The sequence below is a fragment of the Melopsittacus undulatus genome, chromosome 11, assembly GCF_012275295.1.
Source record: "Melopsittacus undulatus isolate bMelUnd1 chromosome 11, bMelUnd1.mat.Z, whole genome shotgun sequence".
NCBI lineage: Eukaryota > Metazoa > Chordata > Aves > Psittaciformes > Psittaculidae > Melopsittacus > Melopsittacus undulatus.
Window position 1 is genome coordinate 7,811,603 of NC_047537.1, and position 16,366 is coordinate 7,827,968.

Sequence of the window (16,366 nt, forward strand, 5' to 3'; positions counted from 1 at the left end):
TGAGAATAAACCCCTTCACAGCTGTGCAAAGCCCGCCCTTGGGGATCAATGTGATCCCAGTTTTCCATAGTGGAAGCCATGGGGCCACCACCTGGTTATTGCATCACCCACCCTGGTGCAGTTCTGGGGGCAGAGGCAGAAGGAAAAGGGAAGATCAATGCAGAGGAAGAGTCTTCAGCAGCTGAAGCCAGTGTGTGTGCATGCACACCCTGCTGCGGTGACAAACCAGAGCAGAGCATTTCATTTTAAAGGGCTTGATTTCTTCATCTTCTCCTTTTAACTAACTGTATAGCTCTGCACCAAGGTGGGGAGAGGACCCCTGATCTGGTCTTTACTGGGAAGCCTGGGAGCAGAGGGGCTTGTTGAACACAGCAGAGACTGCATAGCATGGGGCAAGCGAGTGTGGAGGTGAAGCAAGTGCAGTCCGACAGGAGGCTGTGAGTCTTTAGTGTTGAGTGTGCACAGGATTTGGCCTTTTCCTAGGGGGAAGGGGCACAGAAAATCCTTTGTCGTTGTGAGTGAGGCAGTGGTGGCAGGGCAGAAGTGTGCATGGACGGATGTGTCACCACTGGAGACAAATACAAGCTCCCACTTCTCTTTTACCAGCCAGCTTGGAGGGATTAAGCATCTGAGGTCAACCTAGCTTCAGACAGGAGTTATCCAAATAGCTGCTGTTACTTCTTTCTTGATTTTACCTCGGGTTTGATTTGTTTTGCATCCACAGTTGTTTCCCTGTTAACCTCCCGGCTTTGGGGAAGGGATTTAAAATGTCAGGTTTGCTTTTTCTTTCTAATGACAAAAAATGCACCTTTAAAAGAAAAGGAAGTACAAATGGTTTTAGCTAACAACAAGTCTTTGGGGACGACAGAGCCTCCAGTGCCTGAGTTTTATGTCCTTAGTCCCCATTTGGCATTAACTCTACCATCTTTAATTACACCATGATGAGAGGTGTTTGCCTTGGCACCCCGCCTTTCTCCCCACTAAATTAATGCATGCTCAGAAGGAGCATCCTGCCCCGGCGCTGAGCTGTGAGCTACTTGAGCGGATTAACGAGCTTGTAAATCTGCAAACAGGATTAGAAATGAGAGCATCTTCCTTGAGCTCCCCCTCCTCACCCACAGCCGGTCCCTAAGGTGGTGGGGCAGGAGGCGGGGATGCAGGTGAGGAAGGGGAGATTTGGTTTTCCTCAAATCTAAATAGCAGGAGTAAACTGGGTGTAAAAGGGATGTAACTCCCTGGGGGAGCTCCTGCAGAGAGTTGCAGGTGTGTTATGGATACCCAGCCCTGCAAAGCTGCTTTTTCCGTGGCCTGTCTCTTTTAAGCATCTCTTTGCAATCAATCAAGGTGATTAGGATCTGTTTTCTATTATTTGGTGGTTTTCTCCCTCTTTTTAAAGAAAGGAGTGCTGACAGGGCAGGGCTGCTTGGCCTTAATGGGATGCTCTTCCTGTTCATCCCCATCGTCAGCTGCATGTGGGTGCTCTCTGCTGCGAGCATCCTCATCCCCATCTTGAGCGTCCTTGGTCCCATGTCCCAGGGAGCAGCCTGCCACCAAAGCCAACCACTGGAGCTGCTGCAGGAGGTATTGCCCCAGGCATGAGAATCTCATAGGTGTTTTAACTGCATTTTGGAGACAGCTAAACACGAAGTCAGGTTCATGGCAGGATCAGTGCTGCATCCTATAGACTACCTCAACTGGGCTCCAGACCCCTTAGAACTACTACCAAGATGCATTCTGTCATCCTTGGTAATACAAAGGGGTAAAAGCACATTCCCTTGCAGCCTCTTCTCTGCCCTGGGCTCATGTTTCCAGGCTGACCTCTGCCACTGCGTGTTGGGTGAGAAGAGACGTTCCTGCTGTGGGCTGGGGACCTGTGCTGGGTCTCCTGACTCTCCTGTATTTATACATCCTGCGCAGTGCTGGGTAATCAGAAAATGCAATATTGCTGTCACGAGCTCTCTGAAGACATCCAGCCTGAGTAATTTAACATGTCAGCTCCATCCATCATCGAGACGCAGCCGGCAAACAAACGTGAAGGGGCTGGAGGGGGCTGCTGCCTGCACAGGCTGCTTGGTCACCTTGGTGGGCTGTGAGAGCAGAACAAGCACCTGAGGTCACTGCTTCTGTCCACCTCCAGCCATCTGCCTGCACTAAAGGGACCAGGTCTGGCTCATGAGTAGGTGGCAGAGGGATGTACCATGTCCTGCCTGCATAGGCAGGACCCACATCCTTCTCCTGGGCCAAACTCCAGGAGGAAAACCCTTCCATAGCTGTTGCCTGTCTCCCAGCCCTGGGCACTGCCAGAAGCAGAAGAGCCCAGGCTCAGGGGGAGAAGGGGAGGTGCAGCCGAGCTGCAGCCCTGGCTGGTTGCCCGAGGGCCTGCATTAGAAGCCCAGGTTAATTAAGATTTTCCTCACTGATGTGAATAAGCCTGATTGGTTTTACCACTCTGCTGTGTCCTTCAAAACCCCAGTCCCTGGGTGCGGGTGTATCATGGCATTGGATGCTTGCCATTAAGGGGGTCTGGAAAGTGGCTGATGCTGGGTTATTATTTGGGGTGTGAGTCTGTAAATCCCCCCAGATCCATGTTCAAGCTACTGTGTGCAAGCACTGATTCCTCCTGCTGCTTTCAGGTGGGAAGGAGCTGGTGGAGCTTCCTAACCCCCCTGGTTAAGACCTACCTTGAGGTCCCTGCACAGCCAGGTTGGGGCATGGATGGGGCAGGAGCCACGTGCCGAGCTCCTGGTGTCCCTCTGGCTCCTGCCAGCCACCTCTCATTGCGGTGATTAAGGATTTGAGAGGGCAGAAGGCGCTGCTCATTTTCTGTTCTCCTGCCAAGAAGTGGGGAAATTGTGCTTCTGCCTAGAATAAAGGAGTTTTTAAACCCAGTAAAATATTTTAATGGCAGTTTAAAGGACCACTGTCAACCCCCAGAGGCCTCTTTGCTTTAAACTCTGCAAGGATTGAAGGACTTCTGCCAGTTAGAGTCTGTATCGCTTTTTAAGTGTCTTTAGCACTCCTTGGTGGGTCCTGTAGCTGAAGCGAGCCAGGGTTCTCCAGCATCGCACATTGTCTCCAGCTCCAGGAGGGAGATGCCAAGTGAACCATGGCACAACCCTGCTTCTTGTTATGGCAAGGGTGCATCTGCTGGCCATCAGGGCAAGCTGGAGGAGCAGATGTGGGTGCTAGGGGTGGGAAGGGACCCTCACCATACAGAGGGGATCCGAGTGCTGTGTTCCCCCCTCACCACTTGTCTCTGCTGGGTTTGCTTTGAAGCAAACACCTGAAATTCACAGTTCTTCACCATGTGGGTATCCTTGGAGAGAGCAGTTTCTGCATTCAGAGGTTTTCTTTGTCAATGCATTGCAATGCGAGCCTGGGGTAGACAACATCTTCTTAAGTTCACAACACAAACGGCACCATGGAGTCTTGGTTCTTGATAAGGAAGCAATGAAATCACAAGTGACAAAAGTTCCTGGTCACTTCTGGTGATCCCAAGGAGAGCTCCTGGGCTGAGAGTGCTGGATATTGGCCAAATCCAGCAGCTCTGCTGAGATGCTCCCAGCTCCTCCCTGCTGCTGTGCACCCCAGCTGACAGAGCTGATTCTTTGCTCTCTATTGCTTACAGGTGGGATTGGGTTTGGACGTGCCAAAGGAAACTCTGGCTCAGAGGCGGACGATGAAACCCAGCTAACCTTCTACACCGAGCAGTACCGGAGCCGGAGGCGAAGCAAAGGTACAGAATGACATAGGCACTGGTTAGATATGTTGGTGTAAGAGGACAAAAGTGTTTGTGCAGTGGTGATGCTGTCTAATGTTGTGTGAACTTGTCTAGTCTGGAGAAGAGAAGGCTCAGGAGGGACCTGATGGCTCCCTACAAGTGCCTGACAGGAGGATGGAGCCAGGAGGGGCTGGGCTCTGCTCCCAAGGAACAAGGGATGGAACAAGAGGAAAGGGCCTCAAGCTGCACCAGGGCAGGTTTAGATGGAGCTGAGGAACAATTCCTGCCCCAGAGGGTGCTCAGGCATTGGAACAGGCTGCCCAGGGCAGGGCTGCAGGCACCGTCCCTGCAAGTGTTCACACAGCGTGGAGACGAGGCCTCAGTGCCATGGGTTAGGCGTGGCCTGGGCAGTGCTGGGAATGGTTGGACTGGATGAGCTTGAAGGACTTTTCCAACCTGTTTGATTCTATGATTCGGTGATTCTATGAATCTAGGTAAGGACCATAATACCAGTCTGGAGAGGTAAGGGCGTACTCTTCGTGTGATGCAACACTATGCATGAGCCATAAACAGCATTTCCTGGTGAGGTTGCTGAGGTTCTGGGTTTCTTTGATTGTTTCTACTATCAGTTGCATTACACATGCCCTGGCACTTCCCTGAAGCTGCACTGGTGGATGGTGAGTGTGTCAATCACTGTCCTGGTGCCAGTGCAGCTCTCAGGGATAGGCACTTGGCAATTCCCTGCTCCAAACTCCAGTTTTCTGCCCTGTGTTTCTCACCTTCCTCTGAACACAAAGGCAGTTAAAAGGAGCAAATCCAAAACGAGGGTTGGGACAGGGATTTGTAGACTGCAGTCCCTTCAGGCTTAATTGTGAGAAACAAATACCATCCTCACATTGACACTGGTGACCACATGCCATAGAATCACAGAATCCCAGGCTGGTTTTGGTCGGAAGGGACCTTAAAGCTCATCCACTTCCAATCCCTGCCATTGGCACGGACACCTTCCATGAGAGCAGGTTGCTCCAAACCCTGTCCAACCTGTTTCCTCTGGTCACATCCCACTGGAGCCCTTTTGTTCAGGACCCTCAGCCCAAGCTCTTTGGTGGAGGATGGAGCAAGATTTGCTGCTGCATGTGACAAATCCCTGTGAGGAAATAGCGATGTTGGGAAGCAATCTGAGAACTGCACAGTGGGTTTGCTCCCTCCATTTGTTTTCTGTGTTAAGGCAGGCAGAGCTCAGCACGTCAGAGCGATGCCTGCGCCTGCTGCAGCAACACGGCCCCATTCGTTTCAATTATGAGACATTCTGATAAATGCTCTCAATGTGTTTATTTGAATGTGAAATTACCTCAACAGCTCTGATCAGCTTGATGGGTGCACAAGGGAATAAGCACACATGTGTGCAGGGGTGTGTTGCGTTTATTCCTGCTGGAAGGCAGGATATTCAATTGCATTAGCTCTCTTTGCCATGTGTTTTAGAACCAGGAGAAATTCTCACCTAGTTTCAAATGAGTCTTTGATGAAAAGCACAGAGAGAATTCCTGAGTTAAAGTTACCTGTTGCAGAACAAACATAGCTGCAGTAAGGGGGAAAGGATGTGCAAGAGGAGGAAGAAATTGGTTATGTTGCAAAGAGGGACAAAAGAAATGGTCCTGGAAGGACCATTCCCCAAGTGCTGAAGCAGTTTTATCAATGAGCTGTTCTAACGTTAAAGGCCTTGAATGCTTTGGAAAAGCCCCTGAAGTTCGAGGGTGTTTTCAGCTGCCACGAGGAAAGGGAGAGACGGAGCATGAGCATGGTGTGGAAACCTGTGTTTTAATGGAAAGCAGAGAAATCTTTGCTTTCACACTGCCTTGACACCATTCCCTGTGAGGTCAAGTGCTCTGACAGTCTCTGGAAACACACACTCGTGCTGGATGCTGGGTACAAAGATATTCTTATTGACATACACGGTGGCTTTGGGTTGTTTGTTTAAGCTTTCTGGTAGGGCAAATAGAAAGGAGTAGATAAATGGGAAGCATTCCTTTTTTTTCCCCTTGAATAAGCTGTTGTTCACCTGGGCAGCTTTGATGGCTGGGTTTGAAGGGAATATGGGGGGGAAGAGCTGCCTTGCACGGCTGCACAGGGCTGGCTGTTAGATCTGCCTTAGTATTTGACTCGTGCTATGAGAACCCGGTTTGTTCATGTTCAATGGGGGCTAACAGAGGGAATTGCCTTGCATCGGGTCCCTATTGTATTTCCCCTCTTGTCTAGCTAAATTTTGTTATCCCTGCGTCCTTGAAAGGAATTTTCTATTATCCTTTCATTGACTCTCCTCTCCCTCGTGGAAGGAAAGCAATAGCTTAGTGGGAAGTCACAGTACCAAACTCATAATTACAAGTTCAGCAAAGATCCATAATTGGATGAGATGTAACTTAAATGGAGAGGGATGCGTCGTCAGATACAGTTAATTCTGACAATGATGTTTCGGATCGATTTTGCCACGGTTGCGTGTCGTTGCAGGTGCTGTGAGATAGTTATCAGGTCCAAGGAGAGAGATTCCTTGGGGTTTCTGTCCTCCGATTAGGTTTTTCAGGATTGAGCCTAATTATTGATGCTGTCAAGGCATCGATCCCCGTTTTCAGTTAGGGTGGCACCGTAGGTGAGCTGGTTAGTGGGTCACGGGCTCTGTTTGTCTCCTGACTGCAGGTTTCCTAGTGCTTTGCCAAGGTGTATTAGAGGGACATTCTCACAGGTAAATATTGAGTGAGGGAGAGCTTGTTCTGGTAGCTCAGAACCCCTTAATACTTGGTTTTCAGGGCTGGAATACATGGAGAAATAAATCTGATGATTCTGGGCACAGAGGCAGGGATGGCTGAGGCATCATCTTCTGCAGTCTCAGCACACCCCAGCATGCACCTTCCCAGCTTCTAGGTCAGTGGGATCCCCTCACGCTGATGCTTCCCTGTCTTTGGAAAGTCTCCAAAGAAGTTGGAAGTAGGGAGAGTACAAGGAATAACATGGACAAGATTTTCCCGTGCATCCTTGGTCTTTGCTGTTGGGCTCAGCCCCATCCCTGGGATTTGAGCAGGGAGAGGCAATGATGCTCACCAGTTTCCCTGGGGAGCTGGATCATTTCAAGAGGTTCTCTGGTCATACCCATCTCCATCCCTTTTCTTCACCACAGCGCATGCCCACACCAGCTCTCCATTCTCTGTGTTGTGATGGATCAATGTGTCTTTCACTTGTATGGCAGTGCTGATGGCAAGGCTAGCATGCAGTTCCAAAGGAGCTGGAATTTGGACTTGGTGTCCTACTTTTCCAAGTGAAACAAGTCCTGAGAGAGGCTGTCAGGCCATGTAGAGCTCCAGGCTTGAAGGCTGGAGGGACCTCAGCTAGGGGTGAGTGGTTTGCTCCTTCCCACAGATCCTCGTACTGACCCCATGAGATTTTAGACCTCAGAGCAGCCTTCCAGTGTCTGAAGGGGGCTTATAGGGATGCTGGTGAGGAACTCTTCATTAGGGGCTGTAGTGACAGGACAAGGGGTAACGGGTTAAAACTTAAACAGGGGAGGTTTAGATTGGATATAAGGAAGAAATTCTTTACTGTTAGGGTGGTGAGGTACTGGAATGGGTTGCCCAGGGAAGCTGTGAATGCTCCATCCCTGGCAGTGTTCAAGGCCAGGCTGGACAGAGCCTTGGGTGCCATGGCGTAGTGTGAGGTTTCCCTGCCCATGGCAGGGGGCTAGAACTGGATGATCTTAATGTCCTTTCCAACCCTAACTATTCTGTGATTCTGTGATTTTTTAGAACTAGGATTTTTCTCTCTTTGCAACAGGTTTGTGTGCTCTGGGGCTCTGCTTGCTGTGGGGCTGGCTTTCCCCTTTCCCGCTCCCCTGGGAGACTCGGGAAGCGTGGGAACCTCCTCACATGTGGCTGTGATATCATCTCCAGGGCTGTCAGTCATTGCACATTCCACTAGTACTGAAGTCTCTGTGAGAATGGGCCAGCATTGTAGAGATGCTAATGTACATCCCTAGCTGCTCATCATGGACCATACCAAGCTTTGATATACTTGGCTCCTCTTTTCTCCTGAGCAGCATGCAGTGTGCTCAGTCATTGTTCTAAGTAGAACCCCCAAACCAGGGAGGCAGAACCCCATGCAGAAGCCTTGCTTACACAGTGCATTGCTCCTGCTCCATCCCCCTTGCTCCAGGGTGGTGTTTGCTTCTTGCCAAACAAAATATATTCAGCTCCACGTCTGACTTTGCTGCCTTAAGCTTCCCAGGTCACGTGCGGTGCCTGCTCGATGGCTGTTCAAATAGAGAGGAAGATGGGGGTGGGTCATAACTCCAAGGTGGTACCAGGCTCCCTGCAGTGGTGGGGGCTGCTGCCACCTTGTCAAGGACTCGGGTTGTCTAATGAGCCCCTTGGCTTGCTGGTGGGAGAGGGGAAGTGGGAACAAGCTTCCCCCACCTCCGTCTGCTCTCTCAAGCCCTGGAGCTGATGATCTGTAAGGCAGAAACATTTGTGCTGTTTTAAAGCCCCTTCTAGATGATCTGTAAGGGCTAAATGAAGAGTAAATCAGCACTGCATTGGGTCTGCAGGGCTGCGCAGCTTTCCTGGGTTAGGGGAAATTGAAGCAGAGAAAGTGATGGTGTTGTATGGAGACCCTGCGAGGGGTTAAGCATCCTGACCCTGTTTGTCTTGGAGATGCAAAGATCCTCTGGCTGCTTCTGTAGCCAAGCTTTGTCTGAGTCCCTGGGACCTAATAGGGTCCCTGGAGCTGATCTCATTTTTCCCATTGGATATAAAGAGTGCCTGGAAATCTGGATACAAAATAGAGTGCTGAGTGCAAGCGCAAAGTGATGCTGTTGATGCTGTGATGGTTGAGATATGCTGGAGGGTACCCCAGCACAGTGATCCAACTGGGATCTCATTGAGCATCCTCAGCTGGCTGCTGCTATTCAGGAGGCTCTGGATCTGCTTCAGCCTGAGGCAGCTATCCCAAGTGTGCTCCTTGAAACTCGGGTCTGGGATCACTTCACTCTTCTCAGCATCATCTCCATTGAAGCCTCTTAAAAGAGATGAGGGGAAGTATCCCACCCTGTTTTCACACATTGCTTTTGTTCAAGTGGTACCTTCCCATCCCGCTCCAGGAGACCTCCCCAGCAGGCTAGAGAAGGGAGGGATGCTGCTTTTGGGATGCTGAGGAATCCATGAACAAGGCACCCTGGTGTTTCCATAGCACGTGGTGATGGCTTAGACAGATTAGCAGCGTCCAATTGCATCCCTTGGATCGGTGTCAGCAGAACGTGTGTGCACGCATGTTGCTGGCTGGTAAAGTCTTCTGAGGGCTGTTAGAGAAACGAGAAGCTGAGCTTTGATCTGCCTCTGTGTTTGGTGTTTAAAACAAGGCCTTTTAGAAGGGAATATTAGGTATTCGGAGTCTGTTACATACGAGGAAGCTTCGCTTTGATCCTCTCCTGTCTCCAGAGGCAGCAAACACTTAGTATTTCATGGGGAACTAAACGAAATGTGGGATGAAATGTGGATACTGCTTTCAGTGCTCTGCCAGTGCTCCCAGCCTCACTGTGGGCAGTGTCTGTGCTGTGCTCCTCAGGGAATCACCCTTGTGATTCCATGTGCACTGGGTTCAGTTTGCCAGGCTGGCAGCCTTCAAACTGCTGGAGGTGCTCCTGGGAATCAAATGGGAGATGAAAGGCGATGAAGCAAACGTGCTGGGTTGCTTACAGTAGCAAGAGGGAGTAAGGGGTCTGTCTTTGCCTTGTGCTGCCTGTCTGTGCTCAGGGAGCCTTGTCCCTCCCTGCTGGCACCAGCAGTGCTCTGAAGCAGGACAGGCTTCCCTGGGAAGGGGGGACAAAGCTGCTCAGTGTAGGAATAGATGGATAGGTCAGCGCTGGTACCTTCATGACACAAGTCTCATCTTTCCCTCTCAGAGCACCAGGTTATGTCCCACCCAGGCTGGACCCATCACCGCTGTGATGCTCCAGGGTGCTGGTGCTGAAGAGGGATGCTCTTAATATCCAGCCTTTCTCATCTTTCCATTGTGGATGTTGTTTTTCCAGCGAGTAAATAAACACTGTGCTTTTGCATGAGGGCTTATTTTGCTCACAGAGCAAGCAGGCATCGCATTAGCACTTAAAACCCACTTGGAGCCCTTCTCCATCCCTATCTGACTCCATCTGTGCAGAGAGGCTGGGCTGGGGTTACTCCAACCGCATCTTTGGCCCTGTAAGTCCTTGGGGGTTGTAGATACGGCGATGCAGACATGCTGAGGAAGAAGGGATACTGCAGGAAGCTGGTCACAAAGCACAAGCAGAGGCGTGGAACAGTCCACAGTTAAAGCGGCTGTGATGCTGCAGGAGCCGCAGGCTCTAACTTCCCGGGACTGTGCTGGAGATAACGGCTTTTACATCTGCTCTTGGAGGCAGTGTGGCTCTCCCTGTTTATTTATTTATTTCCCTGATTGTATCTGATCCAGCCTCAGCGAGTAATTGAGTGTTTGAGAGCGAAAAGAATTATCTCAGGGGCTCGGCCCTTATCTCGACAGCAGAGCAGGGCTTTTAATTTAATTTTGTTGGGAGCATGTGGGTAACAAATTTCACTAATCGCTCTGCTGCCGCCCTCCGCATGGCAACGAGCCTCTTGTTTCCCAGGAAGCGGAACATGAGCCCGCTGGATGCGGGCAGGAGGAGGGTCAGCTCTGCGTGGGAAAGGAAGACACGTTTCGGTGCTGCTGCTTGGCACTCCTGTGATACTGTGGATGTGGTTGGAGGAGGAGGAGGAGTGGGTGTTGTGGCACACTGAAGCTTGTCCTTGTGCGGTGCTTGGCTGTAGGGGAAACTGAGGCACGGAGGGGATGTGGCCCAAGCTGTGCAGAGTAGAGATTCTTATTCTCATCCTCTTGGGTAAATGTCCCATCCCTGACTGTGCTCAAGGCCAGGCTGGACACAGGGGCTTGGAGCAAGCTGCTCTAGTGGAAGGTGTTGCTGCCCGTGGTAGGGGTTGGAACTGGATCAGCTTTAAGGTCCCTTACAACACAAACCATGCTGGGATTACATGATCCCGGGCAGCAGCCCCTCTCCCTGCAGGGTGGTGATGGAAGGGCAGGCAGAGCCTGTATGGGCAGCATGATGGGGAATCTCTTGCCAGGTCCTGAGCCCTCGGTGGCATCCCTACTTTCTCCAGGTCTTCAAAATCAATTCAGCTGTCCTTTGCTTGCCGAGCACAATCCTCCCTGGGCTGTGACTCAACATGAGCTATTTCATAGATAATGATTACTTTCTTTCCTCTTTTTTCCTGTAGGAATAATGTTTTCATTACACTATACGGAAAATTGCTTTCCCTCCTCCTTAAAATGAAGCCTTCCACCCAGATTTGCCTTTGTGTTTGTATATTGTAAAATTGGGACTAATTTGGAGTTTAAAACAAAAAGGAGATCAGGCTTTAATTCCAGGAGAAGTGTTTCCATTGATTTGCATGAAAGAAAATTCCAGTGCAGACAATTTCTGCCTTTAAATATAGAACTGTTTCTTTAATGCGATTTTATCTCAAGCGATTCAGCACCGAGAACACGAAAGCAGAACTGACTTCATTGATTTTAATAGTCCATGCCCAGAGAAATGGCAAAACCCTGTAACGGTGCCAGGAGAGCAAGTTGGATTTGCATAAATTCTCCCCTCTTTGCTGTGCTGGGGCAGCTCTGAGAACTGTCCCCCGTGGTGATGGGGCTGGAGATGCTGACCCTGGTGGTTATGGGTCACAGCATTTCTGCCTGTGCCACCTTCATCTCTGTTTCCACCCTCCCTTCCCACTTCCTTGCCCAGTCTTCAGGGCTTTTCTTTTCCCTCTGCTTCCCTATTCCTCCTCCTGATGGATATTTACTGGCAGCATGTCTCAGAACTGCAGGCCCATTGTTTTAAAGCAAAGCGAGAGCACCACCAGCAACCGTATAATTAGGAAGTAAATACATTTATTCAATACATGAGGCATTAAAACTCCAGGAGCACGTGAAGAGCAAAGGCTGGAGGAGCATGAGAGCTCGCTGGGGATGTTTATCTCCAATGCAGGCTGTGGTGTATAGCACAGATCAGCTGCCAAAGCCTCCACCTTGCCATGAGGTCCAGCAGCCCAATCCTGACCTCCCATTGTGGCCATGCCACCCTCAGCATCCTCCTCTCCCCAAACCACACCCAGGGCTGCCTTGTCTGCAACCCCCTCCCTGTGCTCTACTGGAGGACGCCTTGGTTAATTTATAGTTCATAATTCATAAATGTTAATAGTATTAATCTGATTCAGCGTGTGCTTAACAAGATCAAATCCTCTATAAATCCGGAAGCGTCTGATCTCACCCTTCTGCTGCACAGCACAGCCCTCTTTCCTCCTTGCTTTTCCTCCCTTTCCCTTCTGCCGTGCACCCTCTCTGCTCTCTTGGAGGTGAGTCTCCCCTGGCCTGGGAAGAGGAAAGCCATCACTTTGAGTTGATCCTCATCCTGCTGGCTTGGGGGATGAGGCTGGGGATAGCCCCACGTCCAAGCCCTGACCCAGATCCAGCCTTTAAATGTGAGCACCTTCACTTGGGATTTGCCTAAGGCAGTGATGGAGAAGGTGCCTGCTCAAGGAGAGGCTGAAGCCAGGTATTGTAGAGAGGGTGTGCAATGAAATGCCTGTTTGGGCTCTTACCCCACTGCTCCGATGCTGTCTGGAGGGCTCATTGCATCCCCATCCTGTTTCTGAGGGAAATGTCTCTGGGGCTCAATGGTCCATGAAGATTTGGTGGGATCCACGGTACGGCAGAGCTGCATCTGGCTGGAAGGAAGATGTCCCATCCTGTCCCATCCCATGTGTGCTGGAGGAAAAGGGAACATCCTGATGTGGAAGGGGTGTGGGGTAGGAAAGGGAGATTGGCACATCCCAGCACAGGGATGCTCCGTGGCCAGAGCTGCCTTTCAACACCACTGCTCCCTTTAATTGGCGTCTGATTTGATTCCACACGATCCCCACTTGTAAAACACCTCGAGATGTTTCTGTGTGTGAGAGTGTCCTGGAAATGCTCTTGTACCATCCTAATGAGGCTCAGCTGGAACATAAAGAGGAATCATTAAGAGCACTCCTGGTACCAGCAACACAAGGAAGGATGCAGGGATGCGAAACGGGCTGCGGTGGGCTCACTGCTCCGTGGGGATGCTGTGGGTGCTGCTCACCCTGCACCAGGAGATTCTGCATGCGGCATGGCACAGCAGCTGGGCAGCTGCTCCACGCGTTGCTAAGCAGTTCAGGCACTCGCTGTTCCCCTGCTCCCTCTTCCTCGGGTGGTGGAAATACATTTTAATATCCGAGTAGCCGCAAAACATTCCCTATTATTGCTGTTATCTCGGGAGGGGTGGGGAAGATTGCAAAGCACTTGGCGTTTAACACCCACATATGGCTAACACCATGGGCTGTGTGCTGATAAAGATGGGGTAATTAAAGTGCATTTTTTCTTATGGACTAATCTCCCTAGCATGTATTTATGAGCCTGATTTAGAAACATCACATTACCCAGAGCATGGGATGTTTGTGTTGCTTGTAAATCCATCCGTGTTCTGAACAGGGCTTTTTTCTTTTCCCTTCCTAAATTTAGGATTAAAAAGAAGCAAGCTCTGAGTTTTGATGGGTGTTTTCTCCCCCTCCTCCTGGTCCTTTAAGTGAGCAAGGGAAGGTGTACAAAGCAATGAGTAATTAACTGCAGAAGGAGATGATATTTCCAAGGTGTGTTTGGAGGGTCTGTTCACAGTGTTTACACCAGTGCCTTTGGATTTATCTGCATCGTGCAGTAGGCACAGAATCTTCACAGGGATGTGATGCTTTGCAAGCACTGAGCTGGCTGTTGAGGGATCTGTGTCTTCCCTGGGAGGATGGAGCTGGGCTCATTGGCTCCAGTGTTGAAAGGAAGGAGCAGAAATCCTTGAGTGGGAATGGTGGTGGTGGCAGCAGCCCCTCCGACCACAGTGCTGGCTACTCTTCATGTTTCCCAGTCTCATTAAGCTGCTGCTAATTGGATCGCTAGCAGGGAGCATCGTGGGTATGGTTCTGCACTGAAACAGAGCAGCTTGCTTTGCTTTCTGCTTCTTCCTCCTTTGGTCTCATTTGCTGGGGGGGGGGGGGGAGGTGACTTCTCCCTGTTGGAAAGCAGGGATTTCTTCTTCTCCATCATCCTCATGTGTCCTACCTGCCTCTTTGCCTGCTCCTCGGGCACAGGCTCCCCTGACCATTGCTTTCCCCCCAAAACTGAGCACTTGGGCACTCTCTTACTTGGTTGCAACCATCCAAAATGCAATAGAAACATGCTTTGTTAAAACATGGAGAGATCATTTTAATAGATGAAGGATTTAATAATAGAGCAGAAGAATACAGGGAGTGAGTTTGGTCTCATCCATGCCTGGTCACTTTCTTCCTCTTGGGCTTTTTGGACCCAACAAGGCCCTAACAAAGACTGGATGGTGAGGCTCCGGGGGCTTCTGAGTCACATCAGTTGTTCATAAAGGTCTCGTATCCTACCCCAGGCTTCCTCTTTGTAGTAAAGGAGGTTGATGCCAGCTTGTTTGGTGGACCTTAGTTTGCAGATCTGCATTTTAAACACCTTCCTGGAAGCATAGAGGTGACAAGGAGAGGAGGGAAAGAGCAGGCTTCAACCAGGTAGGGCTGCCATTTGCAGTGTAGTGGTTCATGTGGTGCTGCCTGAGTTACCGAGCTGTGTTTGGATCCCCTCTACGGGCCAAGGAAGGGATGGATCATTTTCTCTCACCTCTGACAGGAGCATGAAGCCCTGGTGAGGTTGGTTTGGTTAGCAGTGGCTTGCTAAGAATGGATTTGCTTGTGGTTTCAGAGGCTTAGCATGAAACTGTTTATCTCCAGATGGGTTTTTAAACACAGCACAGCAGTGCTTCTGCTGGAGCATCAGTGGTCCGAAGAGCAGGCAATGGGATGGAAAATGGGAGTCTTGTCTTTCTCTTTAACAAACAAGGGAAGGATCTGCTTTTCTAACACCCTTTCTTCAGACCTGGCAGCAAACTGGCTCTGAGCAGTGAAGAGCTGAGCTGGAAATGCGATTTCTGCTCAAGCAGAAGACCCATTGCTTTGGTTCAGTTGGTCAAAGCCAATGTTGGGCAGTTCTGGAGGTCAATAATTAGCGCTGTGATGGACACCTGTGGGGTGCAGGAGGCAAGGGAGAGGGGAAGGTTGACTTACAGGTGACTTTACAGCACATTGTTCCTTTCCATGGGCAGCCAAGCTTAAACTCATTGAGCTGTAATGAGTTTTTGACTGTTTGAAGCTCCTGTGCCGCTCTCCTCTTAGTCATAGGGAAAGAAGCAGCCACGTGGACTGCTGGGGATGGGAAGTCCCAGATCCTGGTTCCTCCAGTTCCACTCTGGTTGTGGGATGGTAGAAGGTGTTATTATACCTGTGATTCAGGCTCTTTGTGAAGAGGAGATAACACTCATCTAACTCATAAGGGATTTGTGATTTAATGTTTACAAGGTGCTTTAACACCCTGGATTGAAAGGTGATTTGTAATGGTGAACCCCAGCGTTCTTTGCTCTATTATACACTTGGCTGTGTCCACTTATCCTGATGGAGGCTTTTTTCCTTGCTTTTTCTTTTCCTTCCCACCCCCCTCCCCCCTTTTCCCTTTTAGCATTTGTGTAGTAGCTTCGAGCAAGAGCAGAGTTTGTGGCAGGCACAGTCTGCTCAATGAGTTTGCTTCCCAATGAGGTGCTAACTTATGCTGGTGATTTAAATAAAGATTGGGAAGGAAAGAAAAAAAGGGATCTCAAGGTGAAGGGCGCAGGAGGTCGGCGATAAAGCTGTGAAGTAGGGGTGGGAAAGCTGTTTAGATGGTGCATGCATAAGGACAGTAAAAGATGCTTCATAAATAATGAATTTGCATATTCCTGTATTGCAGTGAGGGGGGTATTTTCCAGCAGAACAGCCACTTCTCCTATCCTATGGATGCTGGTTGGAGCAGGTCGTTGCTGGCTCCATCCTGCAGCAGGGAATGCTTTGATGGGTGATGCTCTGAGTGGAAAACACAGATCATGCCAAGCATGAGGTCTCTGCCGTGGCACCAGTATCTCTATAGCAGCTTTGGTCACATTACAGGGTATGCAAGTGCTAACTTGCTGGATGTATTTCCTATTCAATGTTCAGATTGATGCTTTTTAAATCTCACTTTGCTGAAGAGGTGGAGAACACCAGGGAGCAAGGGAGGAGAGGCTGGATTGGCTTCCAAGAATCAGCAAGTGTCTTCACTGAAATCCTGAGCAGGGATGTGGCCAGGTCTGCTGGGAGCTTGGTTATCTCAGCTGCACTGTAACAGACTGTGCAGTGGTTGGGGTTAAATGTGAGCCTGTGCCCTCTCCTTGGCATCTTTATAGTCCTCAAGTTGTTTTTGATGGGTATCCCAAGCACTAGAGAAGGGAACTGGCTCTTTGTGAGGTGTCTGTTGTTAGCTTTGAGTTGAGCAGAGTGGAGTGTTTGTGCGAGGTGTTGGACTAAGTGGCCATGCGGCATGTGGTGCAGTGAGAGCAGCAGTGGGGTATCCCCATGTCTGGAGAGGCTGAGCAGGGAGGAATCAGTGGTACCCAAGGATGCAGACTCC

The 16,366-nt window shown here is 50.1% G+C and overlaps 1 protein-coding gene across 2 annotated transcripts in view; it reads left to right on the forward strand.

The window, feature by feature from the left end:
• The window catches only part of ASTN2 (astrotactin 2), a 328,524-nt gene that overhangs the window by 105,049 nt on the left and 207,109 nt on the right, over positions 1–16,366 (forward strand). For both annotated transcript variants that reach the window (XM_034067350.1, XM_034067351.1), the window contains one exon: positions 3,629–3,736. In XM_034067350.1, the coding sequence (XP_033923241.1) occupies positions 3,629–3,736 (108 nt within the window). The remainder of the gene's footprint in view (positions 1–3,628; positions 3,737–16,366) is intronic.